Source organism: Dromaius novaehollandiae, chromosome 3 (assembly GCF_036370855.1).
Source record: "Dromaius novaehollandiae isolate bDroNov1 chromosome 3, bDroNov1.hap1, whole genome shotgun sequence".
Classification (NCBI taxonomy): domain Eukaryota; kingdom Metazoa; phylum Chordata; class Aves; order Casuariiformes; family Dromaiidae; genus Dromaius; species Dromaius novaehollandiae.
The window spans coordinates 130,052,997-130,070,042 of NC_088100.1; the positions used below are offsets into that span (position 1 = coordinate 130,052,997).

General features: G+C 43.0%; 2 protein-coding genes across 13 annotated transcripts in view; one reads left to right on the forward strand and one right to left on the reverse strand.

The window, feature by feature from the left end:
* The window catches only part of PLEK (pleckstrin), a 62,520-nt gene that overhangs the window by 21,251 nt on the left and 24,223 nt on the right, over positions 1-17,046 (reverse strand). For 3 of the 12 annotated variants that reach the window (XM_026110438.2, XM_026110434.2, XM_064510141.1), the window contains exon 5: positions 1,143-1,206. The exons of the other annotated variants lie outside the window; for them this stretch is intronic. The gene's annotated coding sequence lies outside the window, so the exon portion shown is untranslated. The remainder of the gene's footprint in view (positions 1-1,142; positions 1,207-17,046) is intronic. 12 annotated transcript variants of the gene reach the window in all.
* On the forward strand, positions 5,327-12,841 carry CNRIP1 (cannabinoid receptor interacting protein 1). The gene is made up of 3 exons (XM_026110440.2): positions 5,327-5,620; positions 6,327-6,471; positions 11,376-12,841. The coding sequence occupies exons 1-3, from the start codon at positions 5,442-5,444 to the stop codon at positions 11,538-11,540; spliced, it is 489 nt and encodes a 162-aa protein (XP_025966225.1). The 5' UTR covers positions 5,327-5,441; the 3' UTR covers positions 11,541-12,841.

The following is a 17,046-nucleotide window of genomic DNA, read 5'->3' on the forward strand; positions in this document are numbered from 1 at the left end:
GTTCTTGCAAGGGACACCTTGCTGCTGTACTTCTTTACAAAATTCTGTTCTCTGCCACATCAGGGACTGCTCCTGCAAGCATTAACACACACACACACACACACACACACACACACACACAAAAAAAGTGATCAACTATATTGATTTGAGCAGGGGATCCAGCTGAGAGATTGATGGGCCTTTATATCCAAAGCTCAAACTATCCAGACAAATAAGTGCATCACCTGCAAGGAAGACATAAGCAATTGCTCAGCTTGTTACATTAACTCCACTGCTCCTAGTACTAGCCCTCGTACTGCTGTGCTTTAGGTGTGTTTGCTGTGCTTTGTTTTAAGTGCCATAAGCCCACTCCATCTGGGAAAAGAGCAGAAATATGCATCACTCCAGCAAATCAAGCTGCATTTCAAGGGGAGATCTATATCAAATGTTGTATGCTGAAATGACACAGGAAAATTAACATAAGCAAGTGATTTGTGAATGTGATAAATAAAGACTCAGTCCAGCTTATAGTTCAGTAACACCCCTTCTCACTTCTGCTCGGACACAGAGGTCTCAGTAGAATTACAGTATTAAACTGAGAGCTGGCAGGTGTGAGTCTCAGCACAATTCCCTCCATAAGGCATCACACATATGGCTATTTTTAGAGAATGAGGGATTGTGACTTTGCATTCCCTTCTCAAAAAGAAACCCAAACCCAGAACATTTCCAAATTTATCATTGTATTAAAAAAAGTAATCAAAGAGGGTGGAAAAAAATGAAAAGACCATTATAGGTATCATCGATGTCACCTTGGAATCCAAAGGTTGTGGCTGGCTATCATAAATAAACCATCTTGTTCTGACTTCAGGCACATTTCATACATTTATTTCCTGCAGAGCTATGCAGCAGGGTTAGTGCATTAACTGGAACACGGGAAGGACTGCATAAATAGTAACACTGAAAAGCTGATGCAGTTGACATGTTATGATGCATACACAGATCATATTAGATGGGTTCAGGTGAGATGACAAATGGATGTCTCCAGAATGTTTTCTAGGCAAATTGGGCCAGCACATATTAGCCTCAGCATAGGCTGTGACTTGCGCACATATTAGCTCTGACCTTTCACTGAATAAAGTCAGCCTCACCTGTGACTTACTCACCTCTCTCCTATGCTATTTTCCCTTGAGTGATACAAGTAGGTGACATAGCCAAAGCAGGAAAGGCCTAGGGACAAGAGAGAGGTTTAGGAGGAGACACAGCAGTGTGAGAAGACTTTCCTTGTTCTGGGAATAAGAACAAACATGAGAATGGCTAAGCGTGCTGGCTGCAGCTCAACGGAGGGAGCTCACCATTCCTTGTGAGAGTGCTGAGGGTCTTGCTAACTAACTAACATCCTCAAGAAAGCAAGGGAGACCTCCCCTCACATGGGAGTGCTGCAACTTTCTGGGCCTCAGGAAACGTACCTTACCAAACCCAGAAAACAGGCTGGGGCATCTCAGACGCCAGGGGAACAAAAAGTAGATTTGAAGGGCAAAAAACCCCCAACAAACCTACATATTATAGATGTAAAAGGTTTTAAAAACAAACAAAAAAACAAACTCTCCAAGGTGCATAGGTGTGGAGAATGGAAGGAAGGACACATAACTTTATCTGCTTGTTCACAGAAGCAAGTTACTGCTGTGGCTTGAGAACATCAAAACAACACCTTGCTATAAGCCCCATGATGATATACTTAGTCGTGCATCTTGTAACGGTCAGCACATTTGTTCTGTGCTTCTGGTGAAAACCACTTATAGCTACAGATATTTTGCTGCTATCAGAACATCAAGCAGTTGGTATCAGGGCACAGTGAGGCTGTGTCTTCCCTGCAGGCTAGGGCACCAGGCACATCCCCCTGCCCCCAGCAAGGGGACAGGGCAGGCCAGACTGGCAGTCAGGGGCAGTCCAGACCACCAGGCAAGTTCATGGCAATGAGGCAGACCAGAGGTCATGCAAGGAAGCCAGTCCACAGATCAGGATCAGGTCTAGTGCGGGGAACCAGGGTCAGACACAGTCAGCTGAACAGGTCCATAGCAAAAGGGCACGGCCAAGGCCGTCAGCCCACCGGTTGGGGTCTGGACTAGTGGGCCAGCTGCCAGACACAGGCATGGCTGGAGCCAAGCTGGAGACCAGCTCTCCCACAGCATCACTAGGAAAGAGACTGACAACCCCAGGCTGAGCTTAAATAGAGCCCCGGGGCCATTGGTGGTGGGGAAATGCTTGGGAGGCCCTGGGTGACGGCTGGTCGGAGCCAGTAAGGCTATTAGTGCCCTCAGGGTGCTGACAGTTAATTTATCAGTGAGAGAGAGACAGCCTGTTGTTGGGGATTCTTTGTTTTTTTAAACTTAATTTACCAACCATAATGTTTGCCATTTGGGTAATTCTCCCTGCGAGTGATAAAGTGGGTAGCGGTGCTGCAGCATCACAACCAATCTCCCAGAAAGACTTAAGAAAGGCAAAACCCTCTGTGATCTACACTGATAAAGAGCATCATGTGGTAGGGTTAGATAACAGAGTAACATAAAGGCATATGAAGTTATCAGATTGATTAAAAAAATGCCTACATTTAAAATTACTTCCTAATAAATATTCCACTGTCACAATGTTTCACTTTCAAATAGTAAAGCAGTTACTCAGTCTATGCATACATGATCCATAATATGATGCTTTTTAATTCTTCCTAATGTTTGCCAATTTTTGCCACAGTGTATTGGAATAAAATCACAGCCTGAGTTGTGTCCAGAGAAAGATGATTGTTCAGGCAGAAATAATAGAGGAAAAAAGGCTGGTTATAGATCTGCCTTTATGTGTACTTGGGAAACTAACTGTAATCGATGCTTTCAGCTACGCACAATTTACTACACCATGCTATATCTGGCTCATGAGGAAAGTAGAACTGATCCCTGGCAATAGCCACTATTCTGCACACCACTTTAAGTGACACTATCAGATTCCCCATCTAAGGTCTCTGTGGTTTCTTACTGAATTATATTTAAACTCAGTGGGAATTGCTGCAAGCAAAACTTTCACCAACCCACAAAACACAGCAGTTCTCAGCAGAATATAATGAAAAAAGAGAAGTGTCTTACAATGAGCAAACAAGATATGGAGAGATGCACACGTGGTCATCTTTTTTGTGGAGCCATGAGATAATGAGATGTTTGTCTATATATAGCAGCTGCTTCCTCATCTTAAAACCTGTGCATACCAGTTGACTATCTGACACTTCCAAAATATTTCCAAGGCTGTTTAATATTAGCCTAGACAATGGGCGGTTGGAGGGACTCATTTTACCTAACTTTAGGTGTCTACTTCTGAGGACCTTTACAGTCAGCAGAGATCTAAGCAATAAATCAACAGAGTTTAGCGCATGACTCATATGATCAAATGTTGGCCCCTATTGCAGGATGAATTGCTCCTGCAACTTACTAACTCTATTGATTAGATGAGCTTTGGCTATGCAAGCGTCTTAGGTGACTCAGCAAGCAGCATCTGTCTGTAGAGTAGATTTATAGACAGGATGCATCCTACCCTACAAACCTTTATGTCAGGAGGGTTTGAGTTATGCTAACAGTACCCAAAAGACTCTTCTCAGACACTAATGTTGAAAAGGCCTCTACCACACCGTACAGAGGGAATTGTTCGTCTTTTCTTTTAAGCGCATTTGCTCCAGTCTTGATTGTTCAGCAGGAGAGGCAATGACTCCATTGTGGAACCACTTCCCCATGGGGGAGTCCCTGCTGCCAGCAACTGCCATTGGAAGTGGGATGTTACTTACAGAGCTCAAAACATACATAGTTCTGGGATGGAGGGATTGTCCCCCTCCCTTATCTTTGTGGAAACCTTGCTGGTTGGATACCTAACAAACACTATCCTTAGCTGGATACCTAATCGAGGTAAATACAGTAGGATTTCTGGTATAGTGGTCAAGTTTTCAGCAATATGTATTCTTCTGCTCAATGTTCACAATAAAAAGTATTCCCTAAGTAACCTGCATACACAAATAAATGCAGCTGGTAATATTAGATTTTCCATCTGGCTTGCAAACGCTACATTTTACCAACACGTGTATATCCCAGCTTTAGAAAAACAAAGAAAAAGTCAGGTCCAGTGCAACTGTAGGTGAACTAGCTGTGAAATTCTCCCCATGAATTCATGAGCTCTGCCACAATGCTCAATCAAGCAAAAGATATATTTATGGTCTGAATCACATGCCAGCTATGAGAATGCTGCAGTTTTAACAGTAAACAACAACAAATGCAAAAGAAGGGAGAGATCGTACAAGCCTCCCACTCCTGGGTTAAAAGCCATCTCTAACTGGGATAAGATCTATGGAGAGGTGAATTACAGTACATCTTTCAGTTTCAAAATTATCTCTCCTTGAAGAAATGGTACCAGCCATAGGTACAGAGTGCCATTACACCTAAAGAAATAAGGCTGTGATCTGACTTAGCAATTTCAGTATTTCTCCTCTTAAAACAAGAAGATTGGGATAAAGTGATAAGAAAAGATCCTAACAGAAACTCTGAACCAAATATTGATGCCAGTGAAATCAAAGGGGAATTCAGCTGTTGACTTTGGGGGGCAGGAAACTGACCCTCAGTCTAGCTCACCAAATCCTTTAGCAGTACAGAGAGTGAAGAGACACAAAAACATGTCTTTATTCTCTGCCCTTCCCTCTTCCTCAGGCAGCGCTGGCTCATGCATGTCACTACACAGCTGCTTCAGCCTATGGAAAAGGGCACTGTCAGCCTACCAGAATATTGCACCCTGTGGTCGAGGCAGATCCGGAGGGCGACTTGTTGGGTGCTCCCCTCCGAGAACACCCCATTGCATGTCACTCCCCGGCAGAGAAAGCCGCAAGACCGCGGGGGCCAGGCGGGAGGCCAGGCCGGAGGCCACGCAGGCAGCTCCGGGGAGGCTGGGGGCTTCGCCATGGGGCCAAGGCGGCAACGCCAGGCAGCAGCGCCCCGTGGGGCCCGGCCCGGCCCGGCGGCCCGCGGCGCTGTCCGCTCCCGAGGTGCTGAACGGCGGCGGGAACCGCCCCGCACGGCGCGGCGCGGCTCCTGCGTGCTCCCCCTGCGGATAAACCGCGGGATTAAGGCTGCGGTAATTGGGGCTGGATTAACTCCCTGGAAACCGGCTGAAATTTGAACAGCTGCGAATGTTCCCCAGCCGGGAGCGGGGCAGCCGCCGCACAGATGCTGCGCCGTGATTGGGTTGGGGGGGGGGGAGGGGAAAAATGTATCATCCGCTGCTTTTGGGAAGGGCTGGGCTGGCTCGGATTCGACAGCCCCTCCTCTTCCTCCTCCCCTTCCTCTCCCTCGCAGCCTCGGTATTCTCTCTCGGCCAGCCACCTTCCGCGCAGGGGTGGGGGGGGAAGAGACGAGTGCATACCCCACAGCCCCTCGTGAAAAGCCATGGGCGACATCCCCAACCTCGTGAAAATCAGCATCTCCCTCAAAATCCAGCCCAACGACGGGGCGGTGTACTTCAAGGTGGATGGGCAGCGCTTCGGCCAGAACCGCACCATCAAGCTGCTGACTGGGGCCAAGTACAAGATCGAGGTGGCCCTCCGGCCCGGCACCGTTCAGGCCACGTAAGTGCATCCTTTCCAGCACAGCCCAGGGGCTGCTTCTACAGCCCTCTCTTCCCTAATGCTTTATTTTTAGAGGTCTAATATTTTTTCCTGGCAGGCTGACAGCACAGGGTTTCTGTGATTTCTCCCTCCCTGCCCTCTTGCTTCGGCAGCCCTGTTTCTAGGTCCCTGGCCAGCCGTTCCCTTTGCCCTACCTGGCCAGCACAGGGGAGAGGCTGTTTGGGAGTTGCCTCTTTCCCTCTCCCTTCCCACCTTTACCCAGAGCTTTTACAGGCCCAGCTCCTTTTCTCTCTCCTTCCCACTGTTTGCTCTGGAGCAGGAAGAGGAGGCAGCCCCTCCAGCCCTGCATTTCGGGGATGTCCCATGCCCAAGCCTCACTGCACCATGGCAAAACAGAGACAGACACCAGGGAGGCTGCAGCTGGGGAACCAGCTCTGGGTGGAGGGCAGCCCTGGAGAAGGGGTTCAATCAACACATTCAAAGCTACTGGAGCTTAGATGCCCCTCACTTTCCTTTCTACTTCTTGCCTGAGTGTCTGCAGAGCCCTGACATGTCCAGCAACCCCAGTGAGTCAGCAGCATCTGCAGGTTTTCTCATATCCCTGAAGAACCCCCTGCACAGAGGCTGCAAGCCCATGTGCTGCCTCTAAGCTGCTGGGAAGGGGGCCTGCAGGGCTGCCGAAGGCCCACAGCCTGTCTCTTTGCAGGATGATGGGCATCGGGGGTGTGAATGTCCCACTGGAGGAGAAATCAAGGGATGCGCAAGTGGTCTCTTACACAGGAATCTACGACACGGAAGGGGTGCCCCACACCAAGAGTGGGGAGAGGCAGCCCATTCAGGTCAACATGCAGGTATGTGGTCCTCTGTTCAGCGGGAGCTGGCATGGGAAGACAAGGGAGGGCAGCACTGCTTTGACTCCCAGGGACAGAGGTGTGGAGCTCAAGTGCAGTAGGGCAAAACCTAGTCACAGCTGTTGCCCCCCACCCAGGCTGCCCTCCCCCTTTGCTTTGTGTCAGTGAGGCTGCTGGTCAGTGTAGCTTAAAAACACAAGTCCTACCGCCTAAGGGGAAGCAAAGAGAGCTGCAGGGGCCAGGAGGAGGATTCCTAGAGACATAGCTCTTGGGACACTGCAAACAGCAGAAATAGGGCTCCTTAAAGCTGAGCCTCCTGCTTCTTCTGCAGGCAGTACTATAGACTCCAGGAAACTCACCAAAATCATGTGGTTCATGGCTCTGCCTAGGAATCTAGTCCCAAGCTCTTCACACACAGATTCCCCCTTGTGCCTGCCAGCACTGCCAGGTTCCTTAGAGCACAGCATGTCCCAAACATTACTTCCCCCTTCAACCTGTCATCTGCAGGATACCTGAGCACCTGTCTGAGGCTGAAAGCACCTGTGGGAAGACACACATTCAACCTGAGGGCAGTCTTCTCCCTCTCTTTCCCCATATGCTTCCATGGTTTCCATTACCACATTAACTGTGCACCTGCAAACTTAAGTTCTTACTCAAGTTGGATGTTCACCCCAACCTTAAACTGAAGCTCCAAGGGCCAGATTCGGTATATGCCATGGATCCAAAATGAGATGAGATGAAAGTCTAAGCCCCTAAGGCGGCAGAACTGACATCGGAGAGCACTCTTTGGTAATGTTTGGGGTGCAGAGGGGGATTCATTTGGCTCTGGGGTTCTTCGTTTTTTCCCCAATTATGGTTCTATGAAGGACTCCTGCTGTTTATTGTGTACCTCCTACAAACAAAAGGGGAAATGGGGCAGTAAGCCATCCTCATCTAGAGCTTTCCCAGGGTTTTGTTCCAATTTATACCAGGTTATGACCTCACCTAGGCTACCAGATTTCAGCTTTTTCCTGCACTTGCTGGCAGCACTCAAGATTTCATCTTTATGGATTCTTATGCTGTATTTTTTTTCTGGAACCATCATTTAGCACATCATTTAACTCCTTCTGAATAAAAACTGTAACATCTCTCTTTTAAGTTTCTGATAATTGCAGCATGTGTAAGAATTTTGGAGATCCATATCTTAAATGTAACATAACAGTGACTACCCTGAAGTATTTGTCCATATTAATCACTTCTCTGTACAGTTGCCTTCTTTTAACACCCAGGAAAACCAAACATAACCCAGCACAACTTTTCAACTGGCAAACTCTTTGTTCCTTTCAGTAGCCTAAGATGAATGAACAAAGCATGGGTTGGTGGTTTTCTTCTTGAGCAGGAGTGGAAGGAGAGGGAAGGGAAGTTTTCTTATAGCACTAACCCAGAAAAAGCCTGCTTGATGCCACTATTCAGTGTAGCCATTGGGTTCTACTTAGTCCTTATGCCAGGAGATGAAGACACTGCTCCAAAGAACCTGGCTGCTTTAAGAGGCAGCCCTGTTTTGACAGCCACATGTATTTTACCCTCACATGTAACACTGCCGTAAGATCTGAAAATCTGGAACTTTAACTTCCTCTTTGAAAAAATCCAGTCAAATAAAACACAAATGAAATAAATCCAAGTAATGGAAAAAGGCCCTCATTTTCAGACACAAGCTCCTAGCTGCTTTTTTGCAACATCAAAATGGGCAGCCACAATATTTGTCCAAACAGGAGCTTTACATATCAAATCCTGAGATACTAACCATGAAGTTAATAGGATTTGCAAGTGTTAAGCAGGTAACTCAATCCCTTTTAGGATTTGATCTTGACAGACTGGTTCTTCAATATAGACTTAGGTGTCCACAATTGATACTTTTAAGTATTAAATATGGGCAACTCAACAGGGATTTACATGCTTAACTCTTCACTTAGCTGTTTAGCTAGACAGAGCTATGACAGATTTAGGGACCTCATCTCAGCAACCCCAGGCCAAAAAATGCTTATAATATCTACTTCCTGCAAATTCAGCACTGGGTTTATTGCATACAACTGTAATTTTAATCTTCCTGCTTCCTTCAAATATGAGGAACTTTTGCCTCCACTTCCTTTTCTATAACAGGCAGGATCCTGATGCATCCTAGGGACAAACAGACACTATTTCAGCATAAAATCTGAACTCATGTTAGAAATGGACTGTAAGGTCAGTCTTGAAGTCTGACAATGAAGTCTGATAGTGACAACTGTCTGACACTAGTCAATGTCTGACAATGACAACTTAATATGTAAAAGCCAGAAGGTTCAAAAGCTGTCATTTTTTTCCTGTAAGCTTTAAAATTTTAAATGAATAATTCTTTGTGCTCCTATTTTAACTGACTGGTAGATGTGTTATCCTGTTACTGGTTTATACTTCTAAAACAGCAATCCTATTTCTGAATTCCAGGATCTCAAGATGTGTTCCTATTCTCTGAATGCTCAGTTATGCCTGCTATCCAGAAACCACTAAACTGACTAGCAAATGGTGTACACTGAGTTAGAATAAAATGAGACTAAAGAGAGGTTTCTTGGTCAGTCTAGACTAAGACTGAATAAAGAAACAAGAACTCTAGTACCATAATAAATAGCCATCAATTATCCTGGCACACAAATTCGGAAGGACTAAGTAGATAACTACTCACATGTATGGGCACTGGACAAGAGAGCTCTAGTAGACAGGGAAACAGGCTTCTAAGCCTAATCTACAAAGAGCAGGGCCATCCCTCCTCCCTGGGGAAGTCCGTATCCCAGTCCAAGATAAGAGCAGTGATTCAGCTGCAGGAGCTGCAGGAACTTAGAGGAGCACGGAGGCCACAAGACATTCGTCATGCCACAGGGCTCTACAGCTGCTGCATGTGCCCAAGTACCAGGCTGGGATACACAGCGGTAGAAAAGCTCTGCAATTAACTCCTTCCTTCCCCTGGAAATCCACAGCAGTCAAACATAGACTACCCAGGGTAGCTCAACCAGCTAGGTCACTGGAGGAAGACAGTTTGTTTTCTCCCTTCATCTTACCAAAATTCAGATCTTCTACACATTAATAAAATGAAGTGCTGGAGTATTGCTCTTATATCATCTCACCTTCTGTAAACGCTACTAGAAATGACTTTTCTTCAAGATGCTCCTCTCTACTGGCAATCTGTGTGGACTGTGCACAGTAATACTCAGTGTGCTTAATCCTTACTATCTTGCATTATGAGCACTACCAGGATTACTATCAGAAGGGGTTAATAAAGGATCCTTAAGTAAGGTTTTGGCTTTTGGGAGAGATAAGAATAGTTTGCACATTACATTCTCTCTTCTTCAAAGGAAGTAGCAGAAACAGTGCAGCTACTCCTTTAAGGTCACATTCACAAGCGGTGCCAAATAAAATTTTTCACTAACCTTAGCACACAGCAATTCCTGGTGTTGTCAAGGCTAAATTTGAGTTACCAGAGAGCCGAGAGAAGATTAAAACAACATCCATTACACAGCAGCAGCTTACAAACCACAATTTGGACTTTAAAAAGCAACAACAACAAAAAAACCCAAAATCAACTACCTATCTGAGAAAACTGGGTACAGAAGGTTCTGCTTGCAACTGAGCAAGAGGAACTGTCTAAAAGGGCTCTTGTACTGACTTTCCAAGGGTGATAACAGTACGTAGATGATCAAAGGTCAGCTCCCAAGCACATGATGGGAATGGAAAATTGTCAAGTGAAGAAGCTGTCATTAAATGAGTGATGGAAATATTTAAAAGGAAAAAAACACTAAAGAACAGAGTGCCATTCAGTAGCACTGAATCCACTCTCTAGTATTTTCTGCCAACAGAACACAAATCAACAAACTGGTAATGCATATAAGCTTCACGCCTGCACACTAGGCTCTCTGCAAGGTCTCACAACACAGGGACTCAAATTTTACATCATCACAATTGAAATCATGACCTTTCCTTGTAAGCCTCACTCATATAGATTTTCTGATGTTGTAAGGGTGTCCAGCAGTGGCTCAAAACCCGTGAGATTTTATACAATAAAATTTAGTTACTACGGTCATAGTACCATTCCCTTCTCAGTAAGGTGCAAATTTGGTCACACAACTTGGCAGTCAATGTTGTATTTCTTTCACTGTATTAGACGCTACCTGCTAACATACACTAATTATCTCCTTCCTAGCCTCTGTTACTCATACCAAGGTTTTAGAAGCTAGCACAGTACAACTAGCAATTACAGAAATGCATAAAAGAGAACTTTTTGCTTAAGTTTCATATAAAGTGTGGAACAGAATCCCAGGGAAGGAGTAAATGGTCTAGCAGCAACACATCTCAATAAGCACGCTTCTCTGCATTGTAAACCCAAAATACAGGGACATTAAAAAGATTTCAGATTAAGCAAAAGCAGGAAGCTTCCTTCAGCCTCTAGGTATGGTATATAGGTGAAGTAACAGCCTATATCACTACAGACCACTTATGTAATCTACACTATATAAAAGTGACTTCAAGATCACCATGCCAACCACTGCCAAGTTATTTCGAGAAGTATTATACCCTTGACTCTTGCTGTTAGCAACATTTATCCATGTGTGAACTTTAACATTTTTACTCTCTTTTCTTTCCCAGACATAAATGACTACAAGAGGATAGCCCACAGAGAATTTGGTCCTGCATGTTCTGTCTATTCCTAAGCACAAAAAGCTTCATGATGTCTACTAGAGTAGGCTTTACAGATCTTTGATTTGTCAGCTTGAGGAACAGTAACCTTTACATCAGCTGTTTTATGGTCCACAGTTTCGTAAGGGTGTTTCTCATTAAGAGAGAAAAAACAGACCAAAAAACCCCAGCTTACTAACAATGATATTCCTTCTCCTTCACAGTTTAATGACATTGGTGTTTTTGAAACAGTCTGGCAAGTCAAATTCTACAACTACCACAAACGGGATCATTGCCAATGGGGAAACAGTTTTGGCAGCATTGAGTACGAATGCAAACCAAATGAAACACGCAGTCTTATGTGGATCAATAAAGAGACCTTCCACTGAAGAGAAGTGAAAACAATAGTGCTGGACAATCTCCTTAAGGAAAAATCTACCTTCTTAAACCAGCAAAAAGCCTTAACAAAGGCATACTGTAATGTTGCTGTGTCCCATAAGGTTCCCGTAACTCAGTTGTATATACAGTTGGTGCCACTAAAAACCTTGCCTATTATGGTATTTTAAGTTTACCATGGCATTGCAGATTCTTTATCTATCATACTGAGAATACCTGCAGGCATCATGGTAAAGAATATTTGATAGCCGGGTAGAAAATCATACTATCATAATACTATCATAAATATTTGGACTACGTCCACTAAACAGTTCCAGTAGATGTAACAACCTTTGTGTTCTGCTTTATTGCTTAGCATTTGGATGCAACATCACATCGGTGATTTTTGTATTTATATTTATGTTTGCTCCAAAATCAGTGTATTCCTTCAAGCATTTTGTCTACACTTCGTAACAGTAGACAGCAAAAAGTACAAGTTATGGATGTTTGTAGGTTTAGCTAAATGGCAGCTACCGCACTGTTGATATTGTGCTTTCATATCAAGGGATTTGGAAACTCACTGGTTCTCCCTTTTGTTGAGTGTTGTATTCTGTGATAAATTTCCTATTTTGTGAAATTTGGTAAATTATCATTCTTTGTTGTTAAGTTTCCCAGTCCCCGAAATGGTTTCAGGAAACAGTGTAAAACATGCTAACTTAAATGAAGGAAAAGCAATAAATCAGTTGTGGTCTTAACAAAAAGGAACATCTAATGACATGACTAATATCTTAAGATCACATAGCATTTTTTGCAAGATATAGCAGCCATACTTAATTTAGTTCTCAGAATAAGAGTTCTGATAGTAATTGCCATTTGTTTTAATGACATATTGCTCAAGCCAGTAAAATCCTACAAATTAACTTTTTCAAGCATGACCACTGTATCATATCAAAATCTACTGGATTTCCTACCAAAAAACTCAGCATTGTGAAGAAAGTGCAGATCCTGATGCATATTTATACATGCATTGTATTCTTTTAAAGAGAGACAAGCATGTAAGCATTTGAAGGGTTATGACTTAAGGTGCTACATAAACACTGGGTCAGTGTTTAACACATATAGAAAATAGAAGCCAAATATATCTTTTCTTTCAGTAAACAAAGCAGGGAAGCAACAACACAATCCCATCTCCAGCTTCATCTGACTAAGCTGTCAATTCTTGCGTATTGGTTGTTATCTTTGTTAATAATTTGTAAATTGTGTATGTAAATGGTAACCAAAACTTTTGATCTTTGTAATAAAGGACTTAAACAAGTTTCTTCTTGTATGAAGAGCATGACCATCTGAATAAGAGTAGAAAATGCTTAATCAAAAAAAGGCAGTTGTTTTAAAAGGTCAGACAGGAGAGGGGGTATAGTCAGCGCTTTCTGAGAATCCTGCTCAGTTTCATGCACCTCATGGTCAATACCCAAAGCTCCTGTTTCTAGGAAACACACATCCAATGTGCTAAATGTAGACAGTTAATGTGATAATCCTTAATGGAGATTATTGATAAAATTCAGCAGCATTTTGTTGCCCTAATATTTTGGAAAGTCAAGATTTAGGACAGAAGTGAAATACAAACATAAAGAAACACTTCCTTCTGTTGGATTTTTAAGCAAAAAACTCAGAAAAAAAATCTTCAAAAGGAAAAAAAATGAACTGAGTGTCAAATTCAGCACTGTCTACCTGAGTTTTCTGAGTGCACCAGCATCTATCAGGGATGAGTGCTGACTTGTTTTCATCTCAAAACCTGTACTTCAGATGGAAATGTTACTATCAGCACTTAAGCAGAAATCTCCAGATAACAGACCTCAACAGCATGAAGCTTCCAGCTGTCAACCTCATTTCTGCCTTGCTAGAACATTATTTACTTCCTCAGCAATCGGTATACTGCAGTTGTTCTGTTTGTACATATAAACTGGAAGCACAACATCAGCATGAAAAATATTTGCTACATAAATTTCTGTCCTAGTAAAATTAAAATGTGTAAGACTGACCTCCTTCTTGAGTTCAGCTTCCATGAAATCCTTGGTCCTAGTGCTGCAGCACTTAAGGAATGTAACAATGAATAAATTCAGTTTAGCCTGATACAGCAGGGCTGTTATTCTCAGCTACTTGGAAGCTCACCTTTCCCAAAGTGAGTCCCATATGGACTCTTGTCCATATTGATGGCGAATATGCCAGCTCTTTTTTGATGCCCTAGCAAGCCCCTGTGGCAGTTCAGCTGAATTCAGAGGGTGCTCAGGAAGAAGCCTGCAGACCAAGTGAGCTGCTTTTAAAAGGAAGACAAGAACACTCAGACCCACAATGCTTCCTGTCTGTAGACTAACATTGCTGCCCAGGATTGCAGCACTCCTTTACCGACTGTAGCAGTGATGAGAAGAAAGAGGTCTGGTTAAGAATTTATTTTTGGGAAGGGGTAGGTGGTATTCATCAGCTGTTATTTCCTTATCCCCTAAATGATGTTTAAGCATAGCTTGATAGCCCTGCATTATCCCTGCCTAATAGAAGACAATTCACATGGTATTTGTTGCCATGGATGGCAGTGGTGGTACTCTGTGCACATAAAGCAACATAGTTCCCTCAGCTTCCTCTTGCTCAGAGGGAAACATTTGCTCCTGGTGAAAGAGACCCAAGAATTTAGCAGCTCCTTCGAAGCACTATAATGGATTTCTCATCCAGGACAACATTTGTAAATACTCATAAAGATCAATAAAATAATTACTATTGTAGCAGTTTGATGCATTGTTCAACCAACAGCATTTAATCTCCAAACAAGTTTGCTTCTTTGTGCACCTTTTTCTAATTAGTGTTTCCATTTTTGGACAAAATCACAAAATTCAGAACATCACACACATACAGTAAGCTTAAATATATGTTTATATTTATGCAGCAGTGTCAAAAATGCTGACAATTTGTCAATCCAGCTGAAACCACAAAAGAACTGATATCTGAAGCTTTTATATGAGTGCCTTCAAGACTTTACTCATGACATTTCCAGCTTTCATTTTTATAAGAAAGATTGAAATCTGTAGAACCTTTCAAAGAGTCACTTTTTCATCTATATTTAGGTGACAGTTAGCACTTTCAGACTGCCAAGTAAAAAGGATCTAAGAGCAAACTATTAGTCATGATGATTATGGTTGCAACCCTGCAAAGGGTTTGCATGAGATCACAAGAATGCGTGCAATGCCCTGTGTTTATAACAACTCCTAGTACAGCCTTTGGATATCTCCTACCATCTGACTGTATCTGAAAAAAGTAATACTGCCACTCTCCGTGCCTTAATAACACAAGTTAACAAGGTCTCATTGGCATCACCTGAGGATCTGTCCATTTGTTTGCACAAGCAGATGGAAATTATCATAAGAAGATACAGTGAAATGTTATGAAACATCATAACAAGGTACACTTAAGAGGATGAAATGCAAAGCAAGCCTTAATGATTCCAGACTAGTTAAGAATACCAAAGACACTCATTTATTATACTCTTCTTACAAAAGATGTGAATGGAGCTTCTGTACAATGAACCTGCAAGTTCTGTATCAATACCAGACCTTTATATGCCGGCAGAGGTTGGTTTCCATATGATTAATAGCATCTGGCTGACTTGCTACGTACAACTTTGAAGTGTATGCCTATTTTGAAAAGGATTCCCCCCCCCCCCCCCCCCGCCCCAGAGTCTCCATGTAAAGTTTTGATTAAATAAAAACCATGACATGGTTGTAAATGCTCACCTTTCTGAGACTTGAAACAAGTGCTGTGGCTTTCAGAATTCAAGTATGGTTTGGCAGCTCTTCCCAGCATTCAGTGGATCACTTCCTCCACTTCCCTTTTCCCTCTTTCTGAGGCCAGCATTTAAGGCTTCACATCCCTGTGAGCCCTGGCTTTTGGCCTTAGAAAGAGAAAGCTGCATCAGCCCAAAGAGAGCCACACCAGTTCTACATTGTTTTTTTTGACCCTGCCTCAAAGTTCTTGATTTATCAGCCAACACAGCCGGAATCTGTACACTCAGGAAGGATAATCTCATGAGTGACCTGAGTGGCATTATATGTTACACACAGCTTTCTCTGCCTCTTCATGCAGAATAAATATACAGAGACTAATCAGACTGTATTCCAACTGTAGAATAGGAAGAAAATGACCAACTACCAAAAAATAAAGCAGTTAAGTCGGACCACAGAAAGTGCTGCTCGTGGTCAGCAGCGGAGGTCTGGCAGGGTCTGCCTTACAGTGCTGGAAAAGAGAACTCAGACAACTACATCATTTGCAGGGTGCTCTAACATTCAGCTGAATTTCTCAGTATAGTAAGATACATACAAGTCAAAAAATGTAAACTCTTCTGAATTTTACCAAAATCATTGGGGGTTTTAATCTTTTCAACTGCAATCAGCTGTGCCACTCAGTCAGGCATGAGTATATTGATACATACACATCTCCGTCACAGAGAAGGTTTAAAAGCAATGACCGTTTTTCCCATTGTTTGGTGCCAAAATATCTTTAAATTCTGAAAATGCATAAAAGCACATCTGCACTGACCAAGTGTAAGGTTTTGACATTTTGGTGTTCTGCATTTGGACAAACTCAAGCCTCAAGGCTGTCATATAAAAGGGCTTCATATACTATTAGTAAGCCCATTGTTTTGCAGAGCAGACACTATTACTCCCTTTACTCCAAACAGCAACGAACAGCCTGGTATACCATCCTCTAACTTCTGCAGCCTCTGAACAATCCTGAGAGAAGCAATAACAAACTATTAGATGATGAAAGTAGCCTAGGTAAGAACTATATGACTGTGCCGGAGATAAGATGGACCTTCTGTCAATTCTCAGCATGGTAATTGCAAGGTTAGGTACCATTCTGCTCTCACGGGAGTGACTGCGATAATGTCCACGGTAATGTCTACATTAAGTTGCAGTATATTTACTACAGTGACAAGATGTTCTCAGAAGCTTGAACTGAATTACTGCGAATTTAAGGCGAGCCCTAGAGGCCTCTGTCTGCAGAGAAATGGGAGTAGCACGCAATAATATCACACCATATACTACCTTCTGTCTATGATGGCACTTTTGCACTCAGTCTGAGTCTCTATGCCAATAGATTAAGCTGAGGTTTCAGACTCCTGTTGTGGAATTGCCCAGGGCTTGCTCTCTCTATGTAAAATAAATATTCTAAAGTTGGGTTTGTTGGTTTTATTGTTTTGTTTTTCTCATTATGTGTATGATTTTTGCTTTTGGCTTCAGAGGCACCTCTCTACCTAAATACTACATAATTGGCAAGCAGAGCAAATGCAAGAAACCTCACTGTGTTAAAACACAAGTGCAATCATCCTGGTTCTATGTGGAAACTATACGACTGCACTCCAAAGATGTGACAATACTAAAACAAAGAAATGGCTCCATGAAAAAGTTGATTTCTGTTGTAGATTTGCTAACAGAAAACAGATCAGTTACTCTATAAACAGGACCCAAAAATTGT

Coding starts and splice junctions, on each gene's coding strand:
- CNRIP1 (XM_026110440.2), top strand. CDS start 5,442: ATGGGCGACATCCCCAACCTCGTGAAAATCAGCATCTCCCTCAAAATC. Junction 5,621..6,326: donor CCCGGCACCGTTCAGGCCAC/GTAAGTGCATCC, acceptor GTCTCTTTGCAG/GATGATGGGCATCGGGGGTG. Junction 6,472..11,375: donor CCATTCAGGTCAACATGCAG/GTATGTGGTCCT, acceptor TCTCCTTCACAG/TTTAATGACATTGGTGTTTT.